The sequence below is a fragment of the Physella acuta genome, unplaced genomic scaffold (genome assembly GCF_028476545.2).
Source record: "Physella acuta isolate Inbredline_101_S28 unplaced genomic scaffold, ASM2847654v3 ptg000053l, whole genome shotgun sequence".
Taxonomy (NCBI): domain Eukaryota; kingdom Metazoa; phylum Mollusca; class Gastropoda; family Physidae; genus Physella; species Physella acuta.
The window spans coordinates 1-20,430 of record NW_026731573.1 but is presented as its reverse complement, the minus strand read 5'-3'; the positions used below and the strand labels follow the sequence as shown (position 1 = coordinate 20,430).

The following is a 20,430-nucleotide window of genomic DNA, read 5'->3' as shown; positions in this document are numbered from 1 at the left end:
ATTTCTATTCGTAAGAAAATGTATTTAAATATGATTGTCTTGTTGTATAGTCCGTATTACACAGCATTTTTTTTTTTTAATTCTGCCCTTTAAAAACTGAATTTCCTAACAAACAACTTTATTAATTCTAGAAGCATTGCGAGATGCAACTTGTATCCATGTATTAAATCATGTTTTTTTTTTACTAATGTTTATTTGATCTTACTATTACTATATAGTTTGAGTTTTTGCCTATTGTTTGAATGTTCACTATTTTTATTCCCACGTTTTCTTTAACTTGCTTTCTCTGTGTCTTTCTGTGTTTGTTTGTCTTTCCAATCAAATCTTGCGATCGAAATTTCTGGCACTTCCCAGTTAGCTAGCGCGCTGAAATTTTCAGGGAAGCTTTCTTTTGGATGACCATAGAATATGCAATTGTTATTATTACTAAATTGATCAATGGAAACATTTTATTGAGCATTTTAGACCGCTATATAATCTATATATATATAATTCTCCTCTGCGAGCCATTAGTAAAAAAACCAGCGACGCGTACCTCGCGCGCAGTGAAGCGAACGATCCCACGTTGCCACAGGCTTAGGGGCAAATAATTTACTTTGAACCGAGTTTAAACTTACAGGATGTAGGCCAGTTTGGGGAAGACGATATGGTCGAGTGGTTGGGCACACGATTGCTATCCCACTCGACACGGGTTCAAATCTATGTGTTCTAGTCAGTAACGTATTCACACAACGATTTTTTTTCGAGTTGTCTTTTTACGAGTTGTCTTTTTACGAGTTGTCTTCGTTTACCCAAAAAAAAGTGAAAAGATAAAATAGATAGCAAGATTTTAATGCAAACAGACAAAGACTAAAAAGTAGAAAATAATAATCATTAAAAAAGTTTTAAAAAACCCACGTTTTCTGATTGAACTAAAAAGTAGAAAATAAATACTATACATCACAATAATGCAAGCGATCACTCTACTATAAGCGATCAAAAACGTGGGGCGCCGTGATTTTCTTACAGTTTCTAATACTGTTGACTCTCTACAAGCTCCCTAATAAAAGTCAATAGTATTATCTAATCAATAGTAATATAACTTTTACTTCGGCGCCCCACGTTTTTGATCGCTTATAGTAGAGTGATCGCTTGCATTATTGTGATGTATAGTATTTATTTTCTACTTTTTAGTTCAATCAGAAAACGTGGGTTTTTTAAAACTTTTTTAATGATTATTATTTCAGGTTTTTCTTTTCATCAATTAGTGATTCTATCGTTACTTATGACATTTTTTTACTTCTCTTTACCTTAATTAAACCCCAACCTCCGTTATATTTTTGTTGTCAATGTCACAACAAGTCATAATGTAAAAAATCACGCTTCACTCTGCCTTATCTAAGATCTCTAACCATAATTTTGACAACATTAAATGTTTGTCATATATATATATATATATATATATATATATATATATATATATATATATATATATATATATATATATATATATATATATATATATATATAAAGAGAGACAAAATGTATTATTCACCAGCTTCCCTCGTAAAACATCATCTAAAACAATGAGCCAGTCCAACCCTTAAGTGCGTGTTGTCATTATGGTCGATCGCAAGTCTCCACCTGCCAGACACATTTTGGTTATCCTTTGTTGTCAAATTGTCAAACTCAAGTACCCAAGTGAGTGATATGGGGTTGTCCATAAATGATGTCACATATGATTTGCTACGGGAGTGAGTGAAGATTTGTGACGTCAACTCAGGCAGCTCCGCAATTTATGAAGTGTGTCGGTCTCATGAAAGGAGGTGAACGGGGAAAATACCTAGGTGGTTGATGGAGAACCTCTATAATGCTTTGTTCAATCAAAATAACGATAAATAAGCATAAGTATACGTATACCTTGCTCAAAACGAATCATCACAAATGTTGCAAGCCTGCTAGTTTAAGACATTTGGCAAAACGGCCTCAACACATTATCCCCGTCAAAAAGGCTTGCCGACGAATAAGCAGCGTCTAATGCGGGGCGTTAGGAATACGGCCTTTAGCATGGGCCGCGTTAGAGCACCAGTAGGCTACAGCGCTTTGTAAGATGACGTAAATACTTAAATTCAATTTCGCAAAACTGCGCGAAAATGTTCCATAGTTTGAGGGAAATTTATTTTCTTGGACTTAAATTGAAATATCATGTTGACTGTCTGGCTCTTAATTTCCGAATATCACTTTTAATGTATCAAGATTCAGAACTATAATTTACTTTAATATAAGTGTAATCTTATTGTTTATTGTGCTTTTTATAAAGCGCAGAGCAGCTTCAAAATCGGAAAGCCATCCTGTTTTCACCAAGCTTCTTTTGGAGCTTAATATAGGTAGTCTAGTTCTATACGGTGAGAGCTTAATACATTTTTAAAGGGCCAAAAGTCTCAAGACAGCAAGCTTGCAGAAATAACCACGTACGTTTAAATGGACGAGTGATAGGTGTTAGGGGCTGTTTAATGAACACCAACTTATGTAATCAAATTAAACGTCGCATAAGCGTGAAAACGCCAGTGCTTGTTTTTTTTCTATAAAATTAGCCTAACGGTTGGCGGTACCGGTACATGACATCACGCGCGAGCGTTAACTCGGTGACGATGTGCTAAGTGGGGGAATGAAAAGGTGGGGTTCAAGAAATGCGACTCAGCATGCTTTTTATATTTCTTGACCCTTCTTAATAGTTCTATCGTTCTCACTGAGAAAATGGATCACCAATGAATGACGTGTCATACTTCTACAGCTGGTCTTTCTCCCACAACCATCCCCTGTTTTCACTAAAAAAAAACCTGACCTGTCTCCAAAATCACATCGCTGAGTTCTACTCAACCTCTTCCCACCACAAATCACAATTTCTATCTGAAACAATTTGTTCATATTTTTGTTCTGTAACAATGCACGCTGTCCTTACTATTATACTATCTTAAGAGCGACGTCATTTATGAGCGATCTAATACTGATTTGATTACTGCAAATAAAGTGTTCAAAAGTTCGACCTCCCAACAATTGTTGTGATCTTGGATACACACTATTAAGTCTGAAAAAGGTCTATTAGTCATTCATGTAAACTATATTGAAAAAAAAAAGAAAAATTACTATACAGGCATATATTAAAACAATACAAAACAATCATATTAAATCACAAAATCAACACAAAAGACATGCAAATAGACAATTTTTCAAGGGAAACTACTCTTTTATTGTTTTTGAAACATGGCCGCTGCTTGTATTTACTCATTGTTGTCTCGAATGGGGTAGTTTAAAGTTTATTCCATATATTTATTATTTATGACTAGTTTGGTCTTGAATTGCGGATGTCGTAATGTAGTCCAGTCTTACTATCGTTCGTTCAAGTCGTCCTATGTATTTTTTAAAGTACAATAAATAGTAGAATTAAATAATGTCATCCTGTCGAATCATTTGTATACCTTGATGTCGTCGTCAGTACTGGCGCTAGGTTATTTTGCGTCCCTGGGTAAAACGTATTAAAACGCCCCCCCCCCCCCCCTCACTCGAATTTTTTGGGCCCTTATTATATATATATATATATATATATATATATATATATATATATAATAAGTCTTCTAATATATATATATATATATATATATATATATTAGAAGACTGTCTACATAAATTCTAAATTAAATCGTTTCATTGCAAAGGATATTCATCATGAGACAACAAATCACACACAAATAGGCTCGAACTTATTTCTGGCTTGGAATAATCAAGTTTTAAAATTTCTTATTTCCGCCAAACGAAATTTATGAATAGTGTTCCTTCTTTTTTGGCAAGTCTGTCAAAGACTATGAATCGTGGAAACTTGATATGTGTATTGGTTTTGTTTGTTGTTTTTACTTTCTCGTATATACGAAGCAGAGTTTCTTCCAGGCATCTCTTCGGGGGGGGGGGGGGGCGGACACTGTTAAAAGTATATATTTTCTATATAAATTATATAAATTTCATTCGGGGGGGGGGGGGGGGGGGGGGTGGCGGTAAAAAAAATTCGGGGGGCACAGCCCCCCCCCCCCCCCCCCCCCCCCCCGAAGCGATGCCTGGAAGAAACTCTGCACCCCCTCCCCTCTCAACTCTCTATCCTCACCGAAATTCCATCCATCCATGATTACAATTGAACCATTTTTTTATTAGTTTGTTTGCTGATCTAATTTTTCTTTAATCAATATGCAGTGCCTCCCCTCTCGAAGAGAAGCCAGGAAGAAACTCATCTGACTCCTGCAAAGTTTTCTGCCATTAAATATTTTTTTAATTTCGTTCCAAAAGCGGCCCCTTGACAGTAGTAAGGCGGTTCGGTTAGCCACACTGAGTTTCCCAGCGGTTTTCTTAGCACCTGGGGTCAGTTAATTGGGTGTCCTGCACAAGGGGTCAGGATTACTCATTACTGCTTAATTCAACGGTCAAACTGCACAGGTGCAGCAACCGGCGCCCAGGGCTCCGCCCGTGAGCACTACGGCGCATACACTTGTTTTAATGAGCGCCATGCCCTAGTGATACGGAGGGATACTATAATCAATGACTAAAGAAAATAAGAGGTGTCCTTCGGCCGCCCCGGCAGCAGTATACGATTAGGCCAATAAGCCGCTCCGAAACCCGCCATTATTATGATGTTATGAAACAAGTTGTAGATATGCCCTTTGGGTCAGTAATTTGGCCATCTTAAGTATCCAACATACAGAAGCAGCTAAAATGGACTTAAGTAACATATTAATAATTTCATTATTTTGGTATCACCCTGTGCGTTTAGTGAGTGTCACCCCCATTCCGTCTAACAATTTTGCATTTCCGGTGGAGTGTAACCACCTCTCCTTAATATTTAATTTTTTAAACTAAATAAAAATAGTTTTGACAGTGAATTTTACGAGTTTTTGTCACGGTATCACGCCTAAATTGTGAGCCCCTGCCATGTGACGCTACTGTGCTACAGTTAAATTGTTAATTTGTTTTTATATAAAAGTGATATATAATCAATGATATTTTACGTTACGGGGTACTACATAATAATGCCGTATATATACACAATTAGGACGTATAAAATACACTATTTACAGATTGACTTAGGGGCCCAATAATAATGTTTGCATAGGGGCCCGAAAATCCTAGCTACCCCACTGCTACGTCATCGCTATATTGTCGCGCCACACTCACACTGAATAATATTCTATTAAACTAATCAAAAAAGCCCTAACGTCAATACCAACTAAATACATATCGTCCTTAGTAATCTCTACCAGTCTTATAATTTATAATGGGCGTGTTCGGTGTTCTACACGAAAGAAGCGAAGGGAACTAATTTCAAGTGGTTTAGAAGAAGGTGTTATTTTAACTCGACATAAAAGAAAGAAGTAGATAAATCATCAGCATGCCTAGCGACCAAAAAATCTGAAGTTAAAACAATAAAAAAGAAACGTCTTTGAAGTCTGCATCAAAGTTCATTGAAATCTGGTGCGGTATAGTTAACACCACCCAGCGTAAGTATCTAAGTATCGGGTGGGGGTAAGAATATTTCAATTTAGTAAGATATTACATCTGTAAGTAATTAAAATTTAATCTAAATGTAAAGTTTACTGGATTCAATAACAAATGGAAAGGAAAATAGTCAGCTTAATGATAACTGTTCACTTAACTTTTGGTGACATGACTAAGAATCTAATATATAAAGCTCAATTCTGTATGTAATAAGTTTGTCGTTGACATACTTAGATGGACTTAAGTGTTAGATAATTAAAGTCCTTATGGTCTAAATTTATGAAAAAATTATAATTTATAAAAAATTAATATTGAAAGTTTTGGGAAATAATTTAAATTTATCAAACTGAAAGTAATAATTTTCGGCATGTTCATTAAACACAAGTTTTTAAAAAATATCATCTTTTACAAAAATTCTAATTATGTCTTTATTTAGTCCTATAGCACTTACTTCCCTTTGATAAATTAGGAAAACACAATTACTTCCCTTTATAAAACATTGCATTAGTGGAAAAGAATTTACTTTTTATTACTTTGTTTTGGTGTTGGGAAAAAAAATAATTACATAATTAGCGGGGATTGATCAAGTGCAAATGTTGTAGGTATTTTACGGATAAGCTTGGAGTATTATAATTGTTCATTAAATTGAAACAGGCGCGTTCGTTTAAGTGAGTGCAAAAGACTATGAATAAGTTGGGGTACTATAGTCGTTCATTAAGCTAAAACAGGTGATTCCGCCCCGGGCGTTTATGTTCGCGTTAGTGTTTTCTTTGTGTTTAGGTGGGTTTGCGTTAGTGGTTGCGTTTTGATTTGGTTCGTTTTTGTTCTTTCTTTTTTCGTTTTTGTTTGTGTTTTTTTCTTTGGGTTTGTATTTGTGTTTTTGGTTGGTTTTGCGTTTGGATTTGGTTTGTTTTCGTTTGCTTTTTCGTTGTTTTTTTGTGTTGGTATTGGTGTTTGTGGTTGGGTTTGTTGTTAGGTTTTTGTTTTCGTTTGTTTTTTGTTTGTTTTTTCTTTGTGTTTGTATTGGTGTTTGTGGTTGGGTTTGTTGTTAGGTTTTTGTTTTCGTTTGTATTTGTAATTGTGTGAGCGTTATGTTTGCGTTTTGTTGTTTTGGTTTTGGTTGGTTGTGGTTTGGGTGGGCAATGCCGGGTTTATGATGATTACTAAACACACAGGTAATGGTCTTTAACAGGAAGGTTTTTCACAGAAGCCAGAGCAGGGCCTGGCCGGGACGACTAGTCTAATACATAAAGCTCAATTCTGTATGTAAAAAATAAGTTATTTGTCGTTGACATACTTCTATGGATTTAAGTGTTAGACTATTATCGTGCTCATAGTTTAATTTATGAGTTTAAAAATTACGATTGAAAGTGTTGGGAAATAATTTTCATTTTTCAAACAGATAGTAATAATTGTCGGCATTTTCATTAAACACACTTTTAAAAAAATAACAAAAATTCTAATTATTTCTGGAAATTATTTATATTTAGTCCTTTAGCACTTACTTCCCTTTGATAAATTAGGAAAACACAATTACTTACCTTTATAAAACATTGCATTAGTGGAAAAGAATTTACTTTTTATTACTTTGTTTTGGTGTTGGGAAAAAAATAATTGCATAATTAGCGGGGATTGATCAAGTGCAAATGTTGTAGGTATTTTACGGATAAGCTTGGAGTATTATAATTGTTTATTTGGTTTGGTTTGGCACCTACGTTCGTTTAAGTGAGTGCAAAAGACTATGAATAAGTTGGGGTACTATAGTCGTTTATTAAGCTGAAACAGGCGATTCTGCCCCGGGCTAGACTAAGCACTTTGCGTTTATGTTCGCAATTGTTTATTTGGTTTGGTTTGGCACCTACATTCGTTTAAGTGAGTGCAAAAGACTATGAATAAGTTGGGGTACTATAGTCGTTTATTAAGCTGAAACAGGCGATTCTGCCCCGGGCTAGACTAAGCACTTTGCGTTTATGTTCGCGTTTGTGTTTTCTTTGTGTTTAGGTTGGGTTTGCGTTAGTGGTTGCGTTTTGATATGGTTCGTTTTTGTTGTTTCTTTTTTCGTTTTCGTGTTTTTTCTTTGGGTTTGTATTTGTGGTTAATTTTGTGTTTGGATTTGGTTTGTTTTCGTTTGCTTTTTCGTTTGTGTTTTTTTCTTTGGGTTTGTGTTTGTGGTTGGTTTTGCGTTTGGATTTGGTTTATTTTCGTTTGCTTTTTCGTTTGTTTTTTTCTTTGTGTTCTTATTGGTGTTTGTGGTTGTTGTTAGGTTTTTGTTTGCTTTTTTTGTTTGTTTTTTCTTTGTGTTTGTATTGGTGTTTGTGGTTGGGTTTGTTGTTAGATTTTTGTTTTCGTTTGTATTTGTAATTGTGTTGGCGTTATTTTTGCGTTTTGTTGTTTTGGTTTTGGTTGGTTGTGGTTTGGGTGGGTAATGCCTGGTTTATGATGATTACTAAACACACAGGTAATGGTCTTTAACAGAAAGGTTTTTCACAGAAGCCAGAGCAGGGCCTGGCCGGGACGGCTAGTATAATATAAATTTAGTCATGACGGGTGTTGAAGCAAAGAATAATTATATTAGTAATTGTAAAAAAAGATTAAAACTTTTTCTTAGTTATATTTTATATCAGTTATTGCTTTACAATAAATACTAAAACATAGAAATTAAAAGGATAAAAACTTTTATCAGACAAGCTTTTGAATGCAATTAAAAATAAACACAAAATTAGTTTTCTTAAGTTAAGCTATATTTTTAGCAAAAATGAAAGTGTTGGTAGCAGGATGTATTGAAAAGATTTCTAAAGTTACTGAAGTAGTAAAGTAGTATATGTATTTTTGGGATGGCTTATTCAAATGGTAGTGTTTGGATGCTGGCACAAAGGTCTCAAGTTCGGATCATGGTTCGGACTTGTGACTGTAGGATGTCCACCCAGCAGAGATTAGTACTTACATTGAGGAAAGTAATGGTGGCTGGGCATAGTGCTGACTACACCCACCTTTCATATGCCGAGCTCAAGAAACATTTGAACTCTACTTCATCTGCACGATGAATAACTATGTCTAAAGAGGAATCTTTACTTATTATTAGTATTTTTTTTTAAAAAGAATATAGTGATTTATTTATAAGTATAAGAAAAATAAATGATTGTACAATGATGACTAGAAATATTTTGTCACAAAAAATTATGTACAGCTAAAAAAAAGCTTTTAATTAATTGATAAGCATATTATTAAATTTTAAAAATTATTATCAAAGTCAAGAATGCTATTACTGATTAAAAACGACTTTTCAGGGTATTTTACATTGCACAGTAAAAATTTGAAAAAACACACACCAAATCGGGAATAAAACAAACTAATTTCATTTGTATTTTGACTACCAGTACGAGTGCCTATTTTATATTTAATGAATGAGTTAAATGCTGACCTGTGAAAACAAAACACAATGATGAGGGTCTTTCACAAACATTTCTGTAGTGCTCACATGGAGAATTTTCTTTAAGTTTAAATGTGTGCATTTTTTTAAGATAAAAAAAATTTCACAGCATTTTTTAAATTAACATCAACAGTTTCACATAGCAAATAAAATAGATATAGTGGGGTCACAGACAGCTTTTAAAGAGGCATTGGGAAAATGTGAGGAGTTAGATCTTTTACATGCTGTAATTTTAAAGAGTTTTTGTTTAGTGTTTTGCTTATTAGTTTTTCCTGTAATGTGAGGAAGGTTGACTCACACTTTCAAAATTAGGTAAACACCATATAAATAGAGTCTCCCATCTTATTAAATAACCCGTAGCTTGTGTAAGTATAGACTAAACAAAGTGATCATTAAACATTAACGCTCATATAACAGCAAAATAAAAAGCTGCTTGATCAAGCATTTATTAAAAAATAATTGGCATTTTTATGCTAACCTTTAGCAGGCAGTCACTAGTAGTATTTAAGTGTTGGTGTTAGGCAAGCTGTGCAAAAGTGAATTGTAACTTGTAATCAGAGTTGATTTTAAAAAAAATATTGTTTTATCACAACCCAAGCCCTGCTGTATTATCACCTAACAATAACAAATTAAACAGAATTATAGTGACATCAGATGTTAACAGATCTGTTTTATCTTGCAGCCTGAAAGCTTTCAGTTTATTTATAGCCTCATAATTTAGTAATATAATTATATTGTTGAAGTAAAAACAAAGCCATCAAGGTTATATTATAAATGATAAATAGTGAATTTCTCAAAATCAATATCAATAGACCTTTTTGCTGAACTTTCATAATTTAGATAAAAAATGCAGTAAGTTATATTACAAAAATTAGTGTCATTTGTCATCTGTGATCTTGATATTCACGCAACCTTGAACTAATAAATGTACTTTTACTTGGATAATACGTATGATTTTCTTCATCATCTTCAGTATCTTCATTTTCATCTTCATACTCCTCTTCCTGGCTATTTATTTCTGCGTTGTTGTTATCTGAATCTCTGATGTGTGCGAAATACTCCTGAACTGTATATCCCAACTTTTTTTCTAAATCCTCAACTCTTTGAAAAAATAAATCCTTAGCAAAATGGTACAAAGACATGTCTAGTTGGTTAGAAGCAATAACTTTATTTTTCATCTCAGTATCAATTTTTATCTGAGATATGTGTGTGCCTAACTTTTGCTTTAAATTGTCTATGAACATAATCCCAAATGATCTTTCAAACAGAAATTGTGTCTTTTCTTGTTCTTCTACCAAACCAAAGAATGCTAAATTGATCAAATTTTCCTTTGCACTGTTAAGGAGAGTTTCTCCCACAAGGTGTTCACTCATTCCTGTTCTTTTATAGCAATTGACTTTAGACAAGTTAGCCAACATACGAGTCATCCGATTAAATGCAAGATTGTGCCTGAAAAAATAATAAGAAAAGATCTGAGTAGTTAGTAATTATATTTATACTCTTTCATACATAATTACTAGCTCAAAATCTTCACTCCTCAGCTAGGCTTCTGCCATATTTTTGCTTCTTCCCAGCGCATCACACCATCTAGTTTGGATATGAAGGGCAGTTCTGAACTCATGAATTCAGGGTTAGCAAGAGGGTGTTCTACCGCTAGACCAACCTATCCACAGTATAATTATACCATACAGGCAGGCTTATAGCTACAACAAGTATAATAAAATTTGAATAATTAAAAGGATGAAAAGTTTTTTTTTTTACTTGCAAGACAAAAACTCATCAAATGACACTCCTGACCAGTCTGAGCCTCGAAAGCAAAATGGGACTTCATCCAAAGTAGCATCTCTCCCATTACAATGAAGTCTTACAGCTTTCCATGTTGCCCCTCTCTTAACATGCTGCCATTCGCTAAGAAATCGGTCCACAGGATTTCTAAGAAATGTTATGTAATGATACCTGAAATGGAATTTTGCAAAATTTTAAAAATTTATTATGTGGTTTAACTAGTTACTTCTATAAGTAGTAAAGAATTAGTAGGCTTAGCTGTATAATGTCACTACATCCAAACAGAATAACAAAAATAACAGGGCAGAAGAAGAATATGCAATGAAAAATACATAATTTATAATACAAAATCAAAACACACAATCTAATTCTAATATGTAATGCTAAAAATTTGTGACTGGCTGATTTATGTGCAATAATGTGATCTCTCCCAATTAAATCGTCCACTCCAAAATTAGACACAAAATGTAGAAAATAATTCACCATCAAGCTAAGCAGTTTTTACCAAAAAGTTTATGTTAATTATAATTAACGAGCTGACCCGCGGTGTATCATACGCCACGATTTAGTTGTTTCATTTTCTACTTTTCAGTCATCCATAATTTGTAAATTCGACATTACCAATGCTGTCACTGAAAATATTTGCTTCTAATAGCTGTCACTAAACCCAGCTCTATACGATTGTAAACATTTAGCATGAACCACAGCTCACCAGACCATGTGGGGGTGGTAGGGATATGCCCAGAGGAAGAGATTGACTGACTCTATGATTTTGCAATTTTTCTCAGCACGATATGCTATGGATAAGATGGGGCATTTTAGTCTAATATATAAAGTTGAATTCGGTATGTGGCGGGCTAACAGCGGATTACAAAAAAAGTAGAGAAAAATTTTTTACTTCATCACCATAGTGTGATATATCTAAAGTGCTCATCATCTAAATTAATGATATAAAAAAATTAATATTGAAGGTGTTATAAAATAAATTTCATTTTTCAAACTCATAGTGTTATTTCACTGCATGTGTATTAAAAACAATTAAAGAAAATGTATCACCCTTCACAAAAATTCTTATTTTGTCTGAAAATTAATTACATTTAGTCCTTTAGCACTCATTACGTCCCTTGATAAATTAGGAAACCACAACTACTTCCATTTAAAGTAAAGAACATTACATTGGGGGGGGGGGGGATTTTTTACCTTTTCATTACTTTGTTTTGGTGTTGGGAAAAAAATAATTACATAATTAGCGTGGATTGATCAACTGCAATGTGGTAAGTAAAACACACATATTTTAAATTCTGCCTTTTATTTACTAAATATTATTTATAATCAATTAGTTTACAAGCCGCTCTTAAATGTCCTCTATGTTTACTTCTATCTATCCATTTGCGGATAAGCTTGGTGTATTATTATTATAGTCGTTCACTAAATTGAATCAGACGCTTAACCCGGTGCCCAGCAGGGTTCGATTTGGCGTTTTGGGCTATCTTGTGAGTGTTATGGTGCATAATTTACTTTTAAAAAGTGCGATAGACTATGGATAAGAAAGGTTACTATTGTCTTTAAGTGAAACAAATCCTGGCGTCCACCGGCACTCGACAGGGTGCTATTTGGCGCCTGGGCCTTCCCGTGTTCACTATGGTGCTTACCTTCATTTAAGTGAGTGCAGAAGACTATGAATAAGTTGGGGTACTAAAGTTGTTTACTAAGCTGAAAAAGGCAGTTCCGCTGACGCCCCAGCACGCTGCGATTTGGCGCCTCGAGCTAGACTGTGAGCACTTTGCGTTTCTGTTTGCGTTTTCTTTGTGGTTGGGTTTGTGTTTAGATTTGTTTTCGTTTGCTTCTTTGATTGTATTTTTATTTGCATTTGTGTTATGTTTGCAGTTTTTTGTTTTGTTTTGTTTTTGGTTGGTTTCGGTTAGGGTTTATTGAAAAAGTAATACATTTGCTCAATCCGGGCAATGCCGGGTACATGCTGATTACTAAACACACAAGTCATGGTCCCTTACAGATCGGTTTTTCACAGAGGCCAGTGCAGGGCCTAGCCGTCCCGGCTAGTTGTTCACTAAATTTACTCTTTCAAGCAACTAACAATAAAACACTGGACCTCTAAATTTTCAGCATTCTGGGCTAGAATGCCATGGTAATTGTATTTGCCTTTCCTTTATGAGATTTTTATTACTTTTACATTGTATCCATTTTCTATATGTTCCTTTAATCTTTGAGATCATAATATGTTTGTCTTTTTTCAATTTTTTTGTTGTTCATTTCACTAATTTTGTCCCACAGGTCAGGATTACTTTAATAGAGATTTTTGTGGAATTCCCGTAACTGCTGTTTTGGTACAAGTCATTTCCAGCATTTTTTTTTATTTTAAAACTTCAAAAATTTGCAAAAATCTATGGAGAAATTAGGAGAATATTAAATTAGCAGGGGAAAATAGCAGCTGGAAATCAGAAAATAAACATCCTTCTCAAGTAAACGATTTTAGTAGCCTATCATATTTTAAGTGCATGAAACTTTTTAAAATAAATGTAGGTGCTACAGACCTCAGGGAAGAGACTTGGGTGCTTCTACAAATAGCACCCTTCCGATATTTACATTTTTCATTAAAAAAAATCCTCCCTAGGTGTATTTTTACAACTTCCCAAAGTTTTATGCCAATCAGATGGACATCATGGGTGGAATTTAAGCAATAAAATGTTATATACAAAAACAATAAAAAATGTAGATACTCGTTCTGAAGGTGTCTATTTTGGTAGTGTTAAAACAATACTTATACTTATCACATCGCCTTTAGTAGTGTCATATGATCATTTACAAATGATCTTATCTTTTCTATTTTGTCCAGCTTAGAGTATACTGAGTATACAGTGTAGCGCATAAATCATTGGTTGGACAGTTCCTTCACATTTTTACTTTTAGGATTAATAATATGAATTATGGGTTACTTTTGCTAAATTGCTATCTAGAGAGAAATGTATAGTCCAAGCTGAATAATGAAACTTACCTTCTTTCACTTCTGGGTGGCATCTCATTTTTTTTAAACCATTCATCCACACAGTCATTTAACTCTGTCCAGTCAGCATGTAAACCACAAGCCCAGCCAGTAGAGTGACGACTAAGAAGCCACATTTTTCCATTTTTAGTTAAACAATCACACTTCTTCCTTTTTGGTAAACATTGACATGGTGGCTCAATATCAAGATTATGTACTAAATGCCGCCCAAAACTTGCTCCTCCTGTCTTTTGAATATGAAGATAGACAACAATATCACTCCCTTCCAAATCTAATTTGTGTATTCTATTTAAAACACTTGCATTAAATTTGTATCCAAATAATTTGTTCTTTGAAGGTACAATCTGAGCTGAAAATTGTGGATTTCTAGAAACACCAAAGCAAGACAGTCCAGTACATGTGTATACAGTCAAGAAGATAACCAATAAAGTTGTTAGTAGGAGGAAGATAAAAATTTTACATTTATACGAGTACAGAAGCATTTTATAACTTTTGTGATTTATAATCCATGTTGTATGTAGCTTCACATGTGACTGAAAACAGAAAACAAAAATATGTCATTCCAAATAAAATGCAACTTGAAACTAGATTTAAAGACTAGGGCTATAGTAAAAGAAACAGGCTTCTTTAAAAGAAAATTGAGGCCTAATCCTAATCTATTTTTAAAATGTATGATTTGTATTTAGATCTAACTACCTAACTTTAATGGACGCCAGCGAGAAAAGTCTCAAAGGTATTTGAGAGGTCCATACATTAATTTAAAAATCATGCACGGCGTAGTTACAATTAATATGGTTATAAAATCCTGTCTGTCTGTTTTTTTTCCGACTTTACTAAAGATTAGATGTATTTTTGATGTTTTTAATATTTTCGGTAACTAAATAAAAATTTAAAAAAAAAGCAAAAACAATTTGGTTTTCACGTGTAATGGCAACATAAACAATGGCATCCTGCTATTCGATAGGCTGCCATAAATTTTATTGTACACATTGTAAGATAAAAAAAGAAAAACTAGGTCATGGAGTTTAAATTTGCATTGTTATTTAAAAACTTGATCTGCAAAGTTTTGTAAACAAATAATTATTAGAAATCGATCACGGAGTTCCTGTACAGCCAATCAATGTTTGTCTTACGAAAGTGAAACATAGGGGTTATAACTTAGGCTTGATGAAAATAAATAGAAATGTAGCCTTAATTTCAACAAATTATTTTCAAGTTCTCTGGATCTGCAACTTTTATAGCATTGATTCTAAAAATATTAAATTTCTGAATTTTAGGCTTAAGTTTTTATTTTTTTTTATTTTTACGGTCCTAAATCTAAAAAAGCACATTTTTATTCCATGTCAACAACATTACGGAAGGATTCTCGTCAACTCGCTTGTCTCCATTAACTTAGTACTAGGGACATAACTACCATACTGCCAGACCCCGTAATGCGTGGGGGCCCAGACTGTTTATGGAGTCCATACCCGACCAAAATTTTAAAAAAATTTAAGATTCGTGCATTTTGCCTTGACATTTGTTTGTAAAAACAAATCCTGTAGTGCCGGTTGGATTATTCCTTATCCCATGCTCTTCCGCAAACATTTAAAAACCACTGCACAAACTGTATGTAAAAGACAGGCCAACTTCAACCAAATACCGGGCAAGCAAAACTTTTTTGGCCGGTATGGAATTTTTATGGAGAGCACTCGAAAAGAAAGGCTTATTAATACTTTAATACATTTTCTTAGCATCTCATGTTAAAATAAAATGGTCATTAGATTTTACTAGGCAAGCAGCTTTTCTGTTCCCCCTAAATAGGACAGCTAAAATAAACATAAAAACTTGAATATGTGATGTTTCAGGGTTAGAAGTCAATTCCAGTTTGCAATAAAGTGGACTATAAATAGGGTGTGGGGAAATTGCGAGACGCGAAAAGCGAAATGGCGAGGCGGGAAAATGCGAGAAGGGCGCGAAAATGGTCGGTCACGTGACTTTTTTGTCTAGCATTTTACCACAAGCCGATACTTACGCTGGGTGGTGTTGAAATGCGAAGATTTCTGCGAAAAATTTACAGCACCCGATTTTCAGTGGTATTTGGTCCAGACTTCAAAGACGTTTCGTTTACATTGTTAAAACTTCCAATTTTTCCGTCGCTAGACATACTGATGATTTGTCAACTCCCCCCATCTTTTGTGTCGACTTAGAATACCACCTTGTTCGAAACTGACGGAAATACCGCCGACGATAGATCAACTTCTGTCTTTTGTGTGGAACGCCGAGGCCGCCTGATTTACCGTCTTTGAAGATCGCCGTGCCCGGATCCACTGCCGCAGCAAGCATATTTTCTATTGTTGCATAGAAATTTTGTATTATAGCCGCCGCCTACGATTTTTTTCTAGCTTTTTTTACCATATAAATCTAAGCACAAGCTTTTATATCACGGTTGTGACTTTTCCGAATTTTCCCATAAATGTTATATTATTATTTATTAATTAATTGTAAAAAAAAATATATATATATATATATATATATATATATATATATATATATATATATATATATATATATATACACATACAATTTATTATTTCCTTAAATAAGTCAGAAAAAATAACATCAAATTAAGTATGCGATTACTGCCCTATGTGAAGGTGAGGACTAGATTAACCCTCCCTTATGTGTTGCTTATTCCTAAGCTTTTATGAACTCTCAATGCCCCCAGTTTTTTTTCTCTTACTTACTGTTTGGGGAAACAATAAAGTGACGTCACCGATATTATCAGTTGCTCATGCTATATCGTAAGCTATGGGCCTACTTCAAATATTTTTAAAACCAAGTTGAACTTATCTGAATTTTTTGGTTTTGGTGGTGGTGTTATTTTGGGTCTTCCATAAATGACTTTTTCATTTTTGCAAGTACAAAAATCCATAAATAGATGTTGCAAAATATCTCTCCTGCTGACAAGATTATACCAATTCACAATGACACAGCTTACGTTTGTATAAACATGAGCGGGCTAGATTTTTAAATTAATGCCGACTGAGACGGGATTTTCCTCTCGCTAACAAGAGCGGGCGATGGCAGTAGCACAGCAACGATGTTAGGATTTTTAAATAGATAGATCTAGATATAGATCTATCTATCTTCTTAGTATCTAGATAAAAAAATAACAACATACAACACTCGTGTTAAAGGGTATGGCTAAATGCTCGTTTATTTTAAAACAAAAAAAAATAAAAACATAAATCCTCCTCAAAATGTGAAATAATTATTAAAATGTAAGGAGTCACCTGTTTTTCACATTACTAGTCGTGGCCGATTTTACGTACCTAAAACGATAGATTACCCTAGTTTTTAATACTTACTCTTACTGGATTGGCCTAGGCCAAATAATAATATTCCCCCAAATAATTTATTAATTTTGTTTAATTATTTTTTAACTCGATCTCTAGATACTATTACTATTACAGTACTTATATATTCTAGATCTAAATCTAGATATTACTTAGATCTAGATATCTAGATCTAGATCTTTAGTCTAGCACATTTACAACAGCTTTCAAAAGATTTGTTGATTTGTTGTGAACTTGATTGGTGGATTAGGTTGCACTAAATTCTAAACTTACCGAATAATGCCAATTAACTTAGAAGTACAATAAAAAAAATTACAACTAGTCTAGATTCCTCGGTTCTACATTTAGTGGCGAGAAGAGCCTAGATAATCTTTACTCTAGATCTAGCAGAATCTAGTAATGACATGTAGTTGGCTAAATCCCAGGAATAGTTGACACACCATCATTGGTATACCACACCATATATATTATATATATATATATATATATATATATATATATATATATATATATATATATATAGGCCTATATATATATAATATATATATATATATAATAGGCCTATATAATATATAATATATATAAATATATATATAGGCCTAATATATATATATATATATATATATATATATATATATATATATATATATATATATATATATATATATATATATATATATATATATATATATATTTATATATATATATATATATATATATATATATATATATATATATATATCTATATATTTTTATATATATATATATATATATATATATATATATATATATATATATATATATATATATATATATATATATATATATATATATATATATATATATATATCCATATATATATTATATATATATATATATCCATATATATATATATATATATATATATATATATATATATATATATATATATATATATATATACTAGCCGGCCAGGCCCTGCTCTGGCTTCTGTGAAAAACCTTTCTGTTAAAGACCATTACCTGTGAGTTTAGTAATCATCATAAACCCGGCATTGCCCACCCAAACCACAACCAACTAAAACAACAAAACGCAAACATAACGCTAACACAATTACAAATACAAATGAAAACAAAAGCCTAACAACAAACCCCACCACAATCACAAACACCAATACAAACACAAAGAAAAAACAAACAAAAAAGCAAACGAAAACAAAAACCTAACAACAAACCCAACCACAACCACAATACGAACACAAAGAAAAAAAACAACGAAAAAGCAAACGAAAACAAACCAAATCCAAACGCAAAACCAACCACAAACACAAATACAAACCCAAAGAAAAAAAACACAAAACAAAAACGAAAAAAGAAAGAACAAAAAACGAACCAAATCAAAACGCAACCACTAACGCTAACCCAACCCAGAGGCGTAGCGACCCTTCCCGGCGCCCGGGAACAAACTTTTCGATTTGCACCCCCCCCCCCCTCGAAATTTTGATTTGCACCCCACCCCTCAAACTTTCAAGTTGCACCCCCTCAACCTTTCAATTTATTTTTCCAACCCATTTTGGCGCCCCCTAAGCTCGGCACCCGGGGACATATGTTCCCCCCCCCCGCCCCCCCCCCCCCCCCTCGCTACGCTACTGTCACAACCTAAACACAAAGAAAACACTAACGCGAACAAAAACGCAAAGTGCTCACAGTCTAGCCCGGGGCAGAATCGCCTGTTTCAGCTTAATAATCGACTATAGTACCCCAACTTATTCATAGTCTTTTGCACTCACTTAAACGAACGTAGGTGCCAAACCAAACCAAATCAACCAGTTATAATACTCCCAAGCTTATTCGTAAAATACCTACAACATTTGCACTTGATCAATCCCCGATAATTATGTAATTATTTTTTTTTCCAACACCAAAACAAAGTAATAAAAAGTAAATTCTTTTCCACTAATGCAATGTTTTTATAAAGGGAAGTAATTGTGTTTTCCTAATTTATCAAAGGGAAGTAAGTGCTAAAGGACTAAATATAAATAATGTTCAGACATAATTAGAATTTTTTGTTATTTTTTTAAAATTATGTTTAATGAACATGCCGACAATTATTACTATCAGTTTGAAAAATGAAAATTATTTCCCAACACTTTCAATAGTAATTTTTTAACTAATAAATTTAGGACTATAAGCACGATAATAGTCTAATACTTAAATCCATAGAAGTATGTCAACGACAAGCAATCTTACTTTTACATGCAGAATTGAGCTTTATATATTAGATATATATATGCCACCACCACCACTGCCAGCTCCGACACTGCCGACAGCGCGTCTGCGCCGAGTAACAAAGGACGCCGAGTCGAGCGTCGATGACGTGAGCAGAGTGACGCCGGAGAAATCAGAAAAGTCGTCAAGCACTCAGAGGCGTAGCTAGGGGAGGGCGGGGAGGGCGGCCGCCCCGGGCGCCGACCCTAGGGGGGCGCCCAAAGGGGTAGAAAAAAATTATTAGTTCATTTTAAGCTGCAGTTTTGAATTATAAACAATGTAAAGAAATTTAACGCTGAGAGCCTTTGCATACTGATTTAACTGTTTTCTACCTTGATTGTGTAACTGTAAAACGTATATCCTTAAGAAATAGTGACCGGAAAAACCGCTTTCCAGCTTTCCTAGATGGGGGGGGGGGCGCTTTTTCGAAGACTAAAATCGGAAAATTTCACACCGGATTAAGGAATAAATAACCGATATCACTCAGAAAAGAAACCATTGAACTAAAGCGTATTTTACGATTGTGTAACATTAAAACAAGAGGTTAGTGACGTTTAAAATCCGCTCTACCATTTTTGTCCAAGATGGTTGGGGGGGGGGGGGGGGGGGGGGGAGGGGCGCTTTTTACCAACAAAAAACCGCAGGATTTGTACTGGATCGCTTACTAGATAACTCTTTTAACACTTAGAAAAGAAATCAATTGTGTAATGTACGATTTCACTACCCAGTTTTGATGAGTAATAACGCAACTAATTCTTTAAACAATTCTTACGATTATCTCAACTTCATCGTGAGAGATCAGATACTTTTACTTGATTTGCATTACATCTTGCCTGAATCACTGTATTAAAGAGAAATCAATATCACGGATCCTTGAATCGCTATCCGATCAGTAAAATAGCTGACTGTCGGAGCGTGTGGTGGAAAGCGACACTCTTTGCCTAAATTTTAAGAGAGAGAAAATTAGTATATTGTACTGATTATTACTTTGTTCAACTTAACTGATAATTCAAAATTGTAATATAGGCCTACAATTATCGAAATTGTTCTAAAGATACGACAAAAAGTATTTTAACTAAGGCTTGCACCTTC

The 20,430-nt window shown here is 33.8% G+C and overlaps 1 protein-coding gene across 1 annotated transcript; it reads right to left on the bottom strand.

The window, feature by feature from the left end:
* Positions 1 to 6,978: 6,978 nt before the first annotated feature.
* LOC131946617 (heparan-sulfate 6-O-sulfotransferase 2) lies at positions 6,979 to 14,236 on the bottom strand. The gene is made up of 3 exons (XM_059307533.1): positions 13,746 to 14,236; positions 10,709 to 10,903; positions 6,979 to 10,396 (listed from the first exon to the last, which is right to left on the bottom strand). Exons 1-3 carry the CDS (start codon positions 14,234 to 14,236, stop codon positions 9,832 to 9,834), a joined length of 1,251 nt encoding a protein of 416 aa, XP_059163516.1. The 3' UTR covers positions 6,979 to 9,831.
* Positions 14,237 to 20,430: the final 6,194 nt, after the last annotated feature.

What these genes read in the sequence shown, in the direction of transcription:
- LOC131946617 (XM_059307533.1), bottom strand. Translation starts at nt 14,236, where the DNA reads ATGCTTCTGTACTCGTATAAATGTAAAATTTTTATCTTCCTCCTACTA. An exon ending in CCACCCAGAAGTGAAAGAAG is followed by an intron (nt 10,904 to 13,745) that starts GTAAGTTTCATT and finishes ATTCCATTTCAG; the next exon opens with GTATCATTACATAACATTTC. An exon ending in GATGAGTTTTTGTCTTGCAA is followed by an intron (nt 10,397 to 10,708) that starts GTAAAAAAAAAA and finishes TTATTTTTTCAG; the next exon opens with GCACAATCTTGCATTTAATC.